Source organism: Moschus berezovskii, chromosome 19, assembly GCF_049115385.1.
Source record: "Moschus berezovskii isolate FMDL1 chromosome 19, NW_MosBer_1.0, whole genome shotgun sequence".
NCBI classification, from domain to species: Eukaryota; Metazoa; Chordata; class Mammalia; order Artiodactyla; family Moschidae; genus Moschus; species Moschus berezovskii.
The window spans coordinates 12965089-12982159 of record NC_142478.1 but is presented as its reverse complement, the minus strand read 5'-3'; the positions used below and the strand labels follow the sequence as shown (position 1 = coordinate 12982159).

The 17071-nt window shown below is 42.6% G+C and overlaps 1 protein-coding gene across 2 annotated transcripts in view; it reads left to right on the top strand.

The window, feature by feature from the left end:
- The window catches only part of ARHGAP10 (Rho GTPase activating protein 10), a 389578-nt gene that overhangs the window by 256293 nt on the left and 116214 nt on the right, over window positions 1-17071 (top strand). For both annotated transcript variants that reach the window (XM_055405626.2, XM_055405628.2), the window contains 2 exons: window positions 13429-13534; window positions 14903-15062. In XM_055405626.2, the coding sequence (XP_055261601.1) occupies window positions 13429-13534; window positions 14903-15062 (266 nt within the window). The remainder of the gene's footprint in view (window positions 1-13428; window positions 13535-14902; window positions 15063-17071) is intronic.

The following is a 17071-nucleotide window of genomic DNA, read 5'->3' as shown; positions in this document are numbered from 1 at the left end:
CTGTCTACCTGGAGTTGACCTCTGATCCCACAAGTTAAGGACTTGGTCCTACAAGACTGCCTTCCCATTAAGATACCAGTCCAAAGTCCCAGATTATTCCTGGTACTTTTCACTGACTGGCTATATCCACTTTCTCATAACCCCCGTCTTGGACATGAGAATTTGTTAGGGTGGTTCATAGAACTCATGGAAATGCAAGTGTCCTTTTGTTTACCAGCTTATGGTAATGCATTTAATAAAGGATATGATGAAGGATGCAGATACATGGTCAGGTTCATGGGGCAAAGTCCAGATGCCTCCTGAGTGTAGACCCATGAAGCTGGGATGTGCCACCCTCCTGGCATTAGATATGTTCATTCACTTGGAAGCTCTTTATACCTTGTGCTGCTGCTGCTGCTGCTAAGTCACTTCAGTCGTGTCCGACTCTGTGTGACCCCATAGACGGAAGCCCACTAGGTTCCCCTGTCCCTGGGATTCTCCAGGCAAGAACATTGGAGTGGGTTGCCATTTCCTTCTCCAATGTATGAAAGTGAAAAGTGAAAGTGAAGTCACTCAGTTGTGTCCGACTCTTAGCGACCCCATGGACTGTAGCCTACCAGGCTCCTCCGTCCATGGGATTTCCCAGGCAAGAGTACTGGAGTGGGGTGCCATTGCCTTCTCCTACCTGGTGCTAGAGGGACCTTTTATGAAGTCTTCATCCTGTAGGCATGATGGATTATTAACTCCGTTTCTTGGCCTTCTTCAGAGAATGGTGGATGGACCTGCAAATTCAAGCTTCTTTCTGGTGACTACCCACCATCTAGAAGCCCACCAAAAGTCACCTCATTAAAACAAAAGGCATTCTGATCACCCCCAGATTCAGAGGGACTTGGGAGCTTGGTGTTAGATGTTCTTATCACTCAGGATATTGCAGAGCTCCTAGGAGTTCCGTGTCAGGAACTAGAAGTTTGAGAACATAAGACTCTCTGAGCAACTCCCAAAGACAAGGGTTTTAGGAGCTCAGCATCAGGAACTGTATCAGGAACTCTCAGGCACAGAGACCAATATATGTATATTTCTTACTATTTCATACCATCCGTCTTGTGAGAGAATCTAATGGGATTTTAGTATAGGAATTTGTAAGGTGAAAATACAGTTGGCTTGATCCTGCTGGAATCAGAAGCTTATCCAGCTGGGGAAGACTGGTAGGCATTTACCTGGATCTGTTACTGCACATGGGGTGTATTACCTTAGAGAATGTTGTAGTCCTCAGTGTGTGTCTCAGCCTTTCAGGCTCATGGTCTTTGATAGATCATATTGATAAGAATTGGACCTTAGTTTGAGAATGAAAACTGAAGCCTGGATGCCTAACACAGCATCACTATAAAACTTTCTGTCTCCCAAATCAGAAATTGTCTTCTTTAGTACATGTTCTTCAGTTCTGTATGTGTTCTTCCTGTAGTCAAGTTACCTGGGAAGCAAAATCATCAATCACAAAGTTCTTCAGTCATTTGTAATGAACAGAAAACTATTACAGGAAAGGCACTAGTGTTTGCCTAGCTAGATTGTTCTGTCCTTGTTTCTTGTAGGGGAAATAAGACAAAGTCATGTTGTCTTGGTGAAGAGGGACTCAGAAATCTGGAAATTAAAGGAATTGGATGCTTAATGACATCAAGCTATCTGAGTCTCCCCCAGAAGGACTGGATTCCTTGATGTCTGTTGATTGAAGCCCTTTGTCCCGTGGAAAGTACTTGAATGGTTACTGCTAATGGTTTCCTAAAATGACAGTATTATTGACTTACGACATTTAAATATTGAATTTAAGTTTATCTGTCTGTGTATCTTTGATAAGCTCCAGTAAGCTACGTTCATATCTTTTCCAGTCTCCATTAGTTGGCACAGCAACGTCAGCAGATTGACACTAAGTGTTGTAGATGCTGATTTGTACTTTCACAATTTAAAATGCTTTTGCTGTTACAGTAAACTCCTGTCCCTGGCAAATGGCAGGAATTTGGTGTTATGATGAATTCAGTATCTTAGATTTTTTAAAAAGTTATGTCTTGCATACTTTGTCAGTTTATATTAGTTAAAATATAATGAAATGCACATGGCATAAGCAGCTAAGGACAGTTTATCTTAGAAAACCCCTTTTGAGTACCTGGAAGTTATTATTATGTTGTAGCCACATGAAAATGCCCATTAATATAAAGCTTTGATTAATATAAAAATGGAACAAAATGGAGAAAAAGTAGTTTCACTTTAAAATCTTTGTATCTAATTAAAATCAAAAGCTTCTGCACAGCAAAGGAAACTATAAGCAAGGTGAAAAGACAGCCTTCAGAATGGGAGAAAATAATAGCAAATGAAGCAACTGATAAAGGATTAATTTCCAAAATATACAAACAGCTCCTGCAGCTCAATTCCAGAAAAATAAATGACCCAATCAAAAAATGGGCCAAAGAACTAAACAGACATTTCTCCAAAGAAGACATAAAGATGGCTAACAAACACTTGAAAAAATGCTCAACATCCCTCTTAATCAGAGAAATGCAAATCAAAACCACAATGAGATACCATTTCACACCAGTCAGAATGGCTGCTATCCAAAAGTCTACATGCAATAAATGCTGGAGAGGGTGTGGAGAGAAGGGAACCCTCTTACACTGTTGGTGGGAATGCAAACTAGTACAGTCACTATGGAGAACAGTGTGGAGATTCCTCAAAAAACTGGAAATAGCACTGCCATATGATCCAGCAATCGCACTCCTGGGCATACACACCGAGGAAACCAGAATTTAAAGAGACACATGTACTCCAATGTTCATTGCAGCACTGTTTATAATAGCCAGGACATGGAAGCAACCTAGATGTCCATCTGCAGACGAATGGATAAGAAAGCTTTGGTACACATACACAATGGAGTGTTACTCAGCCATTACAAAGAATGCATTTGAACCAGTTCTAATGAGGTGGATGAAGCTAGAACCTATTATACAGAGTGAAGTAAGCCAGAAAGAAAAACACCAATACAGTATCAGTTCAGTTCAGTCGCTCAGTCGTGTCCGACTCTCCGCGACCCCATGAATCACAGCACGCCAGGCCTCCCTGTCCATCACCAACTCCCGGAGTACACTCAAACTCATGTCCACAGAATCGGTGATGCCATCCAGCCATCTCATTCTCCGTCGTCCCCTTCTCCTCCCGCCCCCAACCTTTCCCAGCATCACAGTCTTTTCCAGTGAGTCAACTCGTCTCATGAGGTGGCCAAAGTATTGGAGTTTCAGCTTTAGCATCAGTCCCTCCAATGAACATCCAGGATTGATCTCCTTTAGAATGGACTGGTTGGATCTCCTTGCAGTATAAGGGACTCTCAAGAGTCTTCTCCAACACCACAGTTCAAAAGCATCGATTCTTCGGCGATCAGCTTTCTTCACAGTCCAACTCTCACATCCATACATGACCACGGGAAAAACCATTGCCTTGACTAGACGGACCTTGGTTGGCAAAGTAATGTCTCTGCTTTTCAATATACTATCAAGGTTGGTCATAACTTTCCTTCCAAGGAGCAAGCGTCTTTTAATTTCATGGCTGCAATCAGCATCCGCAGTGATTTTGGAGCCCAAAAAAACAAAGTCTGACACTCTTTCCACCGTTTTTCCATCTATTTCCCATGAAGTGATGGGACCAGATGCCATGATCTTTGTTTTCTGAATGTTGAGCTTCAAGCCAACCTTTTCACTCTCCTCTTTCACTTTCATCAAGAGGCTTTTGAGTTCCTCTTCACTTTCTGCCATAAGGGTAGTGTCATCTGCATATCTGAGGTTATTGATATTTCTCCCAGCAATCTTGATTCCAGCTTGTGCTTCTTCCAGCCCAGCGTTCCTCATGATGTACTCTGCATATAAGTTAAATAAGCAAGGTGACAATATACAACCTTGACGTACACCTTTTCCTATTTGGAACCAGTCTGTTGTTCCATGACTGGTTCTAACTGTTGCTTCCTGACCTGCATACAGGTTTCTCAAGAGGCAGGTCAGGTGGTCTGGGATTCCCATCTCTTTCAGAATGTTCCACAGTTTATTGTGATCGACACAGTCAAAGGCTTTGGCATAGTCAATGAAGCAGAAATAGATGTTTTTCTGAAACTCTCTTGCTTTCTCCATGATCCAGCGGATGTTGGCAATTTGATCTCTGGTGCCTCTGCCTTTTCTAAAACCTGCTTGAACATCTGGGAGTTCACGGTTTACATACTGCTGAAGCCTGGCTTGGAGAATTTTGAGCATGACTTTACTAGCGTGTGAGATGAGTGCAATTGTGCGGTAGTTTGAGCATTCTTTGGCATTGCCTTTCTTTGGGATTGGAATGAAGACTGACCTCTTCCAGTCCTGTGGCCACTGCTGAGTTTTCCAAATCTGCTGGCATATTGAGTGCAGCACTTTCACAGCATCATCTTTCAAGACTTGAAATAGCTCAACTGGAATTCCATCACCTCCACTAGCTTTGTTCCTAGTGATGCTTTCTAAGGCCCACTTGACTTCACATTCCAAGATGTCTGGCTCTAGGTCAGTGATCACATTATCGTGACTATCTTGGTCGTGAAGATCTTTTTTGTACAGTTCTTCTGTGTATTCCTGCCACCTCTTCTTAATATCTTCTGCTTCTGTTAGGTCCATACCATTTCTGTCCTTTATCGAGCCCATCTTTGCATGAAAAGTTCCCTTGGAATCTCTAATTTTCTTGAAGAGGTCTCTTGTTTTTCCTATTCTGTTGTTTTCCTCTATTTCTTTGCATTGATCACTGAGGAAGGCTTTCTTATCTCTCCTTCCTATTCTTTGGAACTCTGCATTCAGATGCTTATATCTTTCCTTTTCTCCTTTGCTTTTCGCCTCTCTTCTTTTTACAGCTATTTGTAAGGCCTCCTCAGACAGCCATTTTGCTCTTTTGCATTTCTTTTCCATGGGGATGGTCTTGGTCCCTGTCTCCTGTACAATGACACGAACCTCCGTCCAGAGTTCATCAGGCACTCTATCAATCAGATCTAGTCCCTTAAATCTATTTCTCACTTCCACTGCATAATCATAAGGGATTTGATTGAGGTATACCAACGCATATATATGGAATTTAGAAAGATGCAAATGATAACCCTGTATCAGTTCAGTTCAGTTCAGTTGCTCAGTCATGTCTGACTCTCTGCGACCCCATGAATCACAGCACGCCAGGCCTCCCTGTCCATCACCAACTCCTGCAGTTCACTCAAACTTATATCCACAGAGTCGGTGATGCCGTCCAGCCATCTCATTCTCTGTCGTCCCCTTCTCCTCCCGCCCCCAACCTTTCCCAGCATCAGAGTCTTTTCCAGTGAGTCAACTCGTCGCATGAGGTGGCCAAAGTATTGGAGCTTCAGCTTTAGCATCAGTCCTTCCAATGAACACCCAGGACTGATCTCCTTTAGAATGGACTGGTTGGATCTCCTTGCAGGCCAAGGGACTCTCAAGAGTCTTCTCCAGCACCACAGTTCAAAAGCATCAATTCTTCGGCGATCAGCTTTCTTCACAGTCCAACTCTCACATCCATACATGACCACGGGAAAAACCATAGCCTTGACTAGACGGTCCTTTGTTGGCAAAGTAATGTCTCTGCTTTTTAATATGCTATCTAGGTCGGTCATAACTTTCCTTCCAAGGAGTAAGCGTCTTTTAATTTCCTGGCTGCAATCAGCATCTGCAGTGATTTTGGAGCCCAAAAAAATAAAGTCTGACACTGTTAACCCTGTATACAAGACAGCAAAAGAGACACAGATGTATAGAACAGTCTTTGGGACTCTGTGGGAGAGGGTGAGGGTGGGATGGTTTGGGAGAATGGCACTGAAACATGTATATTATCATATGTGAAAAGAATCGCCAGTTCAGGGTCAATGCATGATACAGGGTGCTCGGGGCTGGTATGAGGGGATGACCCAGAGGGAGGATAAGGGGAGGAGGGAAGTGGGAGGGGGGTTTGGGAGGGGGAACTCATGTACACCCGGGGTAGATTCATGTCACTGTATGGCAAAACCAACCAATATAATATTGTAAAATAATTAGCCTCCAATAAAAAAAAAAAACAAAAAAAAGGGAAAATAAATTCCTATAATATTTAACTTTAAAGAGAGAATATTAGATACTATGTTTTGTGGCTACATCATCCAAGCAGTGGTGTTAATACTTTAATATAAACAATAAAATAACTTGGAAAGTAAAAAAAAAAAAACTTTGTATCCACAAAATCTTCTTTTTGTAAGAAGGAAAATCAAACTCAGGAAAAAATGTGTGTGTGACTTCAAATGAGATGTGTGTGAGCTGGTGGGAGAGGGACTCAGGAAAGGACATGGAAGGTTTTGATTCTGTTTTTCAGAACTGATTATAGTGTTTTTAGAAATGAAGAACCTTATCCTAGAAGGCAGGAAAACTGTTTTCCTGTCTTGTATTTCTGAATAAGTAATAAATCAACAATATTAAAGTTAGATTTTCTTTGAGGAAGATGATTATTGACAAGATACACACATGAATTAGAAGTAGTGTTAGTGCAGATTTTTCAAAAATTTTTAGTTTTTGAAAGTATGAAATTCCTGTTGCAGGCAATTTTCCTTTTTTCCCCTGGGAATTTTTTACTGTTTTTGAGAGTCCCTGCTTTAATTTCATTTTTAAAATCAAAGCTGTGAATTGAAAAATGCTATTATATTTTTATTGCTTTCATTTCCTTCCAGCTTTGATTTAGTAAGGTGTTATCTTGGTTTTAACTCCAGATTAAAAACTTGATTATAATTTATCACCTAAGTCTTTAGAGAGTTGTACTTTTACTTTCGATGACAAATGTAGTCTGTATCTAAGAGTCTTTTATTATTTAATAGTATTTGATTGTGTTCTCCTTTATCATTTGCCTTTTCATTTCTTAGCCTTTTTCCTTCCTCTTGCTTTATCAACAACATGTCCTGTGTTGTAAAATCTCATTCCTCCTCTCAAACAGTACTACTGAAAGTGTCAAGTGGAACAAACTCAACTTTACAAACATTGGAAGCAACCTACATATTCATGAAATTAATGGTGTACAGTCCATTTAATAACCAAGAGATATCCATTATATATTAAATGAAACAGAATATTTGAATATCTCATTGAAAAAAAAGAAGGAAAACTCTGAAAGGATTAAATTTAAAAGTTCCTAACACAGCCACTGTGGAGAACAGTATGCAGGGACCTAAAAACATCTAAAAGTAGTTACATATGATCCTGCAATCCCAATCTTGGGCACATAGATGGAAAAGGTGAAAACTCTAACTCAGAAACTTGTATGCACAGCAGTGTCCATAGCAGTATTATTTACTATAGCCAGGACGTGGAAGCAGCCTAAATGTTCCTCAAGAGACGAATGGATAAAAATGTGATTTGTGTGTATACATACACACACACAATGGAATATTAGCCATAAAAAGAGTGAAATAATGCCATTAGTAGTAACATGGATGAACCTAGAGATTATCACACTAAGTGAAGTAAATCAGAGAAAGACAAATACCATATGATATCACTTCTATGTGGAATCTAAAAAAAAAAAATGATACAAATGAACTTACTTACAATATAGAAATAGACTCACAGACATAGAAAACAAATTTATGGTTACCCAAGGGGAAAGGGGTAAGGTGGGATAAATTAGGATCTTGGGAGTAACTTATGCACATTTGCTGTTGTTTAGTCAGTAAGTTGTGTCTGACTCTTTTGTGACCCTATGGACTGTAGCCTGCCAGGCTCCTCTGTCCATGGGATTCTCCAGGCAAAAATACATGAGTGTGTTGCCATTTCCTTCTCCAGGGGATATTCCTGACCCGAGGGGTAGATCCCGAGTCTCCTGCATTGGCAGGAGGATTCTTTCCCACTGGCCACCAGGGAAGCCCATATACACACTGCTATATATAAAAATAAATTAACAAAGACCTCCTGTATAGCACGAGAACTATATTCAGCATCTTGTAATGACCTAAAATGAAAAAGGATCTGAAAAAGAGTTTAAAAAAATTACGATTTTATCTTAGGGTGAGATAAGTTTTATGAGTGACTTAAACTTTTCTTTGAAACATAATAGAAGTGTGCACAAATAATAAGTGTGCAGTTAATGATTTTCAGTGAAGTGGAGAGAGCGATGCAGTTAGCCCTCAGGTCAAGACAGTGAGCATCCAGGCGTTCCCTGCTTGTCCAGTGGTTAGGACTCAGTGCCTTCACCACTGCGGTGAAACAGCCACCCCCGGTGACTGTCCCCCCTTCCCCCATGCTCCTGACTTCTGACATCATGGGTGAGGCTTGCTGCATTTGACCTTCATGTAAGTGGAGTCATGCACTAATGTGTCTGGCTTTCTTGAGTTCCTCTGCTGAGGTGTACTCCTGTGGAGGGAATCACACGTCACCCTCATGGCAGTGCGATGCTACATTGTATGAATACACCATCACCCGCCTGTTCTAGTCTTGACGGATACTTGAGTTGCTTCAATTTTGGACTGTTACCTAAAGTGCTGCTGCCAAGTTCCACTATGTGTCCTTTAGTGAGTGGTCCTGTGGCACTGGGGGATCATCGGGAATGTGTGTGTTCAACATCAGTGGATTTTGCCTAACTGTCCTCCAAATTGGTTGTACCATTTAATTATTCCCACCTGGTTAATGCATGACAGTTCCACTTGCTTCATGTCCTTGTCAAAGCTTATTATTCACATAAAGCCATCCTGATAGGTGTATAGGAGTTTTTATTGTGGTTTTAATTTCTATTTTCCTGATAACTAAGGAGGTTTAGTGCTTTTTCCATACAGGTATGGGTCATTTAATTGTCTTCTTTCATATATTTTTGCTCTACGCTTTCCCATTTTTATTTTGGGTTGTCTCTTCTGATTGTAGGAGTTCTGTGTACTCTGATTGCACGTTCTTTTTTTAACTATATGTATTTCCGATTTTTGGTGATTTTTTTTTTTATTGAATTTTTACTTTATCTGTTTTCTAAAATTTTAGCAGAACAGACTTTTTTTTTTACAGTGATAAGAAGGTGAAACTATTATTTTGCAAAAGCATATTCCCTGAGTCAAGCAGAGAAAGACAAATACTGCATGATCTCACTTACTTGTGAACTTAAAAACAAAAAACCTTCAAGTTCATAGACACTGAGATCAGATGAGTAGTTGACAGAGGTGGGAGGCAATGGGGTGGGCAAAATGGGTGAAGAGGGATAAAAGGTACAGACTTCCAATTGTAAGATAAATGAGTCATGAGGGTGTAATGTACCGCTTGATAACTGTAGGTGATAACACTGTATTGTGTGTTTGAAAGTTGTAAGAGAGTAGATCTTAGAATTTCTCATCGCGAGGAAAACGTTTGTAACTATACGTGGTGCCAGATGTTAACTTGTTACCGTGATCATTTTTCATTTTCTGTGTATCCAAATATTGAATTACGGTGTTGTACACCTGCAACTGATATAATGTTACATGCCAATTATTAAAAAGTTAAATAAAAAGCATACTAAATTCCCCTTTCTGGCTTTGCCTTTCTTTTCCCTTCTCTGTCCTTTCTCCCACCACCCCCTTGCCCCCGCCATTTTTTCCTTTTTGGCTGAGCCTTTTGGCATACAGCACTTCTCCAGCCATGGATCAGTCTCATGCCCCCTGCAGTGGAAAGGCAGAGTCTTAACCACTGGACCACCAGGGAAATCCTCTCCTATTTTGAAGCGTTGGTTGAAGCCCCACCCTCCCTGTCCCCTTCAGCACCTCACTCTTTAACCTCCTACTTTTGTTAGGTAGATTTTGCCATATCTGGGGCTCCTCCTTTGTGTTTCGATTCTCCAGTCTCTCCTTAACTCCCGATGGTGCGAGCTACCCGGTCTTCACAGGTTTCTTCATTTGACTGTCTGATGACACTGAGCCTCCCTGGTCTTCTGGCCTCTTCCTCCTCCTGTGTTTTGCTTGCCTCCCTATTGGATTTCCCTGTAGGTCTTTGGGGCTCTTTTCCCTACCATGTCCTTTGTTGGCCTCTGGAGTAGTTGGGCAGCATTGGCCACGTGCCAGAGGTCATGCCCTTTGGAGGGTGTGGCTAGTCTTCAGCTCTAAAGCATCTTCCCCTTTACAGATACCTGTTAGAGTGCCAGCCCTTGAATGTCACCATCTCCACCACTCACTCACCATTGTCTTCCTCCTCAAACATGCTTTGCCTCGTGGGTTCCTGTCTGTCTATAGAACTGACTGTACTGCCAGATAACCCAGCTGAGAAACGTCATCATCTCTGCCCCTTCCTTTGACCCACAGCCGAGCTGAGGTTAGATCCTGTGAATTCTGCCTCTTCTGTAATAGCTGTCACATTAGAGGAACCCAGACCGCAACAGTAACACAGATGACCTCAGTAATGTTTGCTAACAGTTTGAGAGCCTCTCTCTGCCAGCCAGTGGGGCTCAGCGCTTGACATTAGTCACCTCACTGAATCCGAGTGGCCTGCTTAGATAGTGCTGTTCACTTCATTTTGCAGGTGAGGAAACAGGCCTAGAGAGCTTAGGTAACTTGCTTAAGGCCACTTTGCTGTCTTTGCTCTGTTTTCTCATTTGTAGTTCACACCCCCTTTCCAGACTTCCCTGGTGGTTCAAATGGTAAAGAATCTGCCTGTAATGTGGGAAACCCAGCTTTGATCCCTAGGTCAGGATGATCCCCTGGAGAAGGAAATGGCAACCCACTCCAGTGTTCTTGCCTGGAGAATCCCATGGACAGAGGAGCCTGGCGGGCTACAGTCCATGGGGTCACAAAGAGCTGGACACAACTGAGTGACTAACACAACCGCTTTCTGCGTTGGCCTGCCCCTTCCTGCCTCACTACTTCTTGACCACGTAGCGTTTCCCTCTTACTTTGTTCTTTTCCCCGTTCAAATTCACCCTGCAAAAGTTTCAGGTGCATCTTCCCCTCTGCTCATATTCTTTCTTGCTTTACTTTCAGTGGCTAATTTAGAAGCCATCAGTAAAGACAGTTCTTTTTTAAAAAATTTTTATTAGTGTAGTTGATTCACAGTGATGTTTCGTGTGCACAGCGAAGTGAATCAGTTACACACACACACATGTGTATATATATGCACTTTTTATTAGAGTCTTACCCATATGGGCCATTACAGAGTATTGAGTAGAGTTCCCTGTTCCACAGAGTAGGTTCTTATTAGTTAACTGATTTGTGTATAGTTTGTATATGTCAATCCCAGCATCCATTTTATCCTCCCCTGTTACCCTTGATAACTACACGTTTGTTTTCTACATCTGTCACTCAATTTTTGTTTTGTAAATAAGTTCTTTTGTACCATTTTTAAAAAAGATTCCGCATATAAGCAATATATGACATTTGTCTGACTTCACTTAGTCTGACAATCGCTAGGTCTGTCCATGTCACTGCAGGTGGCATTATTTTGTTCTTCTGGATGCGTAATATTGGTCTTTACAGACCAAAGTTTGGTTCTGACCACCTTTCTGTAAGTTGAAGCTGCCCTCTGTGAAGAGGCTGTGTACTTTCTCACACTGTTTGCCGAATGCAGAGTGTACCCCTCACCTCCCAGTTCCGCCTGTCCCTGGAAGCGTTCCTGTTTTTCAAGCCCCTGCTTCAATGCTCTCCCTTATGTGAAGCCTTCCTGAGCGTCCCTGCCAGCTCTGTGAACTTCCACAGCAGTTTGCAGCCTTCCTTCCTGATGTGGTAACCTGAGTAGCTAATTCTCATCAGTCACTTCCTTGACACCTCTGAAAACTCAAGCATAATTTTCGATATTAAGCTTTTTTTTTTAATGTCCATAATTTTCCATCAACACAATAAAAGGAATTTGGGCACATTGTTCATGAGAGCCATGGATGATAAGACCAAAGTCTAAGGGATTAAGGGACTATATTTGTTCCCTTAAGCTGCTGTGACAAAGAACCACAAATTGAATGGCTTAAAATAGGAGAAGTTTATTCTCTTACAGTTCAAGAGGTGAGGTCCCAAATCAAGGTGTCAGCAGGGCCTGCTCCCTTAGAAGACGCTAGTGTAGGGTCCTTCCTTGCCTCCTCCATCTTCTGACGTTTCCTGGCAATTCTCAGTGACCTTGGCTTGTAGCTTCATCACTCCATTGACACATGATCTTCTCTCCTGTGTCTGCCTTCATGGTGGTCGTCTTCCCCCTGTGCCTTTGTTTTCTTATAAGCACAGCTGTCATGTTGGATTTAGGGCTTCCCTGGTGGCTCAGCTGGTAAAGAACCTGCCTGCTAATGCAGGAGACCCAGGAGACCTGGGATCAATCCCTGAGTTGGGAAGATCCCTTGAAGTAGATGGCAACGTGCTCCAGTATTCTTGCCTGGAAAATTCCATGGACAGAGGAGCCTGGTGGGCAGCACCACATTTCTCCACTGTTGTCTCATCTTAACTAATGACATCTTCAGTGACCTGTTCTAAATAAGCACTGTGTCAGGCACAGCGTGTGATCCTAATGTTTTGACATCTTGGGCCTGACTGACCCTGGGGAGACTGTCCTTTCCAGGGCTAACCAATTCCTAGAGATATTTAACCTGAGCACACTTTCCATGTGCAAACTAACCAGTCCAGGGCCCACATCCCCTCCCTGACGCCATCTTTCAGGTTCTAACATTCCAGGCCAGCATTATCCTGCCTTAATCACCCCAGGGCCAGGTACCAGATAATCAGGAACAGTCTTTATACCCCTGAGCAAGTTGAAAGATTTGCACCAACCAATCCTAAGCCTGCCTACCCTGCCTTGCCTGTTCCCTCAGAAAGGTAGCACAGTAAAGCATCTTACCCTCGTTCTTCACCTCCTGCCCGCCCTTGGTGCGTCACCGTGTGGCCCTGCCTGGCATGCCATTCCCCCTATTTCTAGGGATCTGTGAGGATCAGCTTCTTCCCTTGTGACAGTTTTCATGTCTGCGTGTCTTACCACACCTGATGAAAGCAAAATGGTACATTTGAAAACATTCACATTCTGTGAGACCAGGAGTTAGAATTTCAGCATATCATTTTGGGGGATACAATTTAATGCATAAAAGGAAAGAAACCACTTGGTGAGATTTTATTTGCATTCCATTGTGGGGTGGTGACCCATGACTGGAGTCAGCAGGTAAGTGAGGAGCGGACTTGAGGAGCAGCGTGCCAGAGTGAGAGGCCGTGGTCCCTTTCTGTTCTTAAATACCAGCAGAGGGAAAGGCATTATTTGCCTCTACGCTGAGATTACATCATAGGGGAGGCAGAGAAAATTCATAATTGGGAGAAAGATGGATCTTCTTTTCCTTTGAACGGTGGGAAAATACATGTAAATTCTGTGCTTGAAGATTTAATGGATGAGCTGTTGCAATTGTTTGTTTTCAGGCCTATATTTCATTGTGAATTCTCTGCTAACTTTTTTTTTTCTTCTTTTTTTTTTTTTAAAGAAAGCGGCAGCCCGGAATCTCGTGTTAATGCCATCCATTTCTTGGTACACAAACTGCCAGAAAAAAATAAAGAAATGTTGGATATTTTGGTGAAACACTTAACTAAGTAAGCCTCTTTTTCTTCCTAACTTGCTTTATTTTGCTCTGGGTGCCGTATGGTGGTGTCGGGTCTGTAACGCTTTGAACTGGGGCTGTGGACACAATACCAGGGACCACACCTGCAAGGGCAGGCTGGACGCTTGCCTCGTTGTGTGTGTTTTGGACAAGAGTGATGAAATGTGATGCTTTCATGAAGTCGTATAATTATTTGCTTAACTTCACTGCCAGCAACTCGGGGTTTGGTTAGAAGTGAGAAAAGAGAATCTTAAACATTTCCCTGTACACCGATTCTGGCCATGTGATTATAAGCCTGTTAGCAAATTTAGCTTGGTTTCACACCTACCTAACTCTTGAGTCTGCATGGATATATCCTTGAAGTTTGTTTAATCCAGTAATAGGTAGTTACTTCATTCAATCCATTCCATTTTTTTTTTCACTCCCTTTTTACAAAGTAAGCAAAATCTGATAATTCAATGGGGAAAGTAGCTCATATATAAATGACTCCTAGGTCACTATAGTTGTAGAATTTTAGAGGTGAGAGGAAGCTGAGGAACACTGTTTTATAACCTGTATTTCACACACACGTAGAAGAAACTGAAGGTGAGGAAATACTGCGTGCTTCCAGGGGTTCCACTGCAGTAGAGCCCTCCATTCATTTGGCCTGCCAGTGTTTTCTGAGCGCCTTCTAAGGTGATAGTTGAACACACAGTTGAACAGGATAAAGTCCCTGTCTTCGAGCAGTACCTTCTTTCTAACAGGGAAAAGGTAATGAACAGACTACAAATAAAAATCATGTCAGGTGGTAAAAAGGCTAAGAGTGAGGGATAAAGAATCTGTATTGGGTTTGGGACTATAAAGAGTTGTGATGGAGGGTCTTTTCAAGGATAAGACCTTTGAGTTGAGACTTGAATTGGGTGGCAGGGCTGCTGAGAACAGCCGCCCAGGCTGTTGGCTGCACCGTGGCGTATGGGTGTTCTGACCGAGCTCGGTGTGCGCGTGATGCTGCTGCTTACAAAGGTGCCACGTGGTCTGGGAGTCTTTGGAAACAAGTGTATAATGACCGGGGAAAGAAGGGGTGTTCTTAGTAGAAAGGAACAAACAGTGAATGAAGGCCTTCAGGGACACGAGCTTAGCGTAGACATAGAATTATTAAGAAAGATGCTGTGGCTGAGCAGAGCACCAAAGAGAAGGAAGGACGTGGGAAGGTAGGCAGGGTCCCCATGTGTGGTGCCTTGCCAGGTGTGGCTACTACAGTGGCAGACACTGGACCATGAATCTGACTTCTTGCATGTGGGGAAAGACAGACTTGCAGACATCCCGCGGTCACTGCCTCTTTTTTAACCAGAGACCTTTCTGCCCCCTTTCATCTTATTAGTGTTTCAAATCACTCCAAGCAGAACCTCATGACCGTGGCAAATCTAGGAGTGGTGTTTGGACCAACTCTCATGAGGCCACAGGAAGAAACTGTTGCTGCCATCATGGATTTGAAGTTTCAGAACATTGTTGTGGAAATTTTAATTGAAAACCATGAAAAGGTAAAAGTGCCTTTTTTTCCTTTCCTTAGGGTAATTCCTATTTGGGGCTTATTTCCATGTGGGGTACACCTGTCCTCTTAGTTTTTTACGTAATGATTTCTTTCTCATGATGGTAAGCCTGGTTCTGAGCAGTTCTCATGGAGTTTGTGTCTTTGGTGGAGTTCCATAAATCTGAAGCTTACCTAGTCTTCTGTTATTCCACTGGTTGAAGGAAGCAACGTTTGATCCAGAGGCAAATGAGTGTCGGCCGTGTTGTAGACTGCTTTTTGCTGCCTTTGTTCCTTTCCTCGGATTTCTCACTCAGATTCTGTTTTCTGCAACACGGGGAAAACATTTGTTGTCAGCCTGTTTCACACTCTCCCCAGAAAAACACACACAGCTCCCCCCTCTGCTCACAGCTATGCTAACAATTTCAGGAGATCCACATGCATTCTTGAACCTGGGGCCTCCAGGATGAGAACCTCTGGCTTAAAATGAATAATGTCTTGGGTGACATATCCTACTGCCTGTTTCTCTGTGTTGAGGGATACGTGAGTTTTCAGAATGAATGGGCTCTTTCAAGATCGTTTACGATTTTTCCTCCTCTTCTGTTCAGATAGAGCAGGACCTAGCCGGTAACTCTCCTCATTCTTCCTCTTTTTTTAAAATAATTTTTGTTGAGGTATAATTGCCTTACAATGCTGTTATTTTCTGCTCTGCAGCATAGTGAGTGAGCTCTGCGTGCACGTATATCCGCTCCCTTGTGCTTTTCCTTCCCGTTTGGGTCTGAACTGCACAGAGGTTCTCATACGTATTTTATTCATTGTGTCAGGAGTGTCTGTATGTCCATCCCTGTCTGCCAGCTCCTCCCATCCCGCTTCCCCACTTGGTGTCCTTAACTTTGTTCCCTCCACCTGTGTCTCTGTGTTTGCTTTGCAAATACATTCATCTGAACCATTTGTCTAGATTCTACATGTATGTGTCCATATACGATACTTGTTTTTCTCTTTCTGACTTACTTCACTCTGTGTGACAGGCTCTGGGTCCACCCATGTCTCTACAGATGATCCAGTTTTGTTCCATTTTACTGCTGAGTAGTATTCCATTGTATGTATGTAGATCTTCTTTATCCGTTCCTCTGTTGATAGACACGCAGGTTGCTTCCGTGTCCTGACTAGTGTAAACAGTGCTGCAGTGAACATTAGGATGCATAGGTATTTTTTGGGTTATGGTTTTCTTACTTCTAAGACAGGGAACTGGAAAACGGTTAAGATGATTGGTCAACAACTTTAATTGCTTACTAAATTTTCTAAAAAATCAGGATTGCGTTATATGGTAAGCATGTATTAGGTGCTGGGAGGCGAAGACAAACATTACAGCCTCTGATGGATGGTAAGTCACCATCTGGGGGGGTTGCAGTCATGTATTGGGAACTGTATCCCACAGCTCACATCCCTAACATCCTATACAAATGTACTTACTTTTCTAGTTGTTACCCATTTCTCTCTTCTAGATCTCTGAGGACAGAGGTCTTTTTGCACATTTAGAATAAATCCTGGTACTCCTACAGTTCAGTTCAGTCGCTCAGTCGTGTCCGACTCTTTGCGACCCCATGAATCACAGCACACCAGGCCTCCCTGTCCATCACCAACTCCCGGAGTTCACTCAAACTCATGTCCATCAAGTTGGTTACGCCATCCAGCCATCTCATTCTCTGTCATCCCCTTCTCCTCCTACCCACAATCCGTCCCAGCATCAGAGTCTTTTCCAGTGAGTCAACTCGTCGCATGAGGTGGCCAAAGTATTGGAGTTTCAGCTTTAGTGTCAGTCCTTCCAGTGAACACCCAGGATCGATCTCCTTTAGAATGGACTGGTTGGATCTCCTTGCAGGCCAAGGGACTCTCAAGAGTCTTCTCCAACACCACAGTTCAAAAGCATCAATTCTTCCATGCTCAGCTTTCTTCACAGTCCAACTCTCACATCCATACATGACCACGGGAAAAACCATAGCCTTGACTAGATGGACCTTG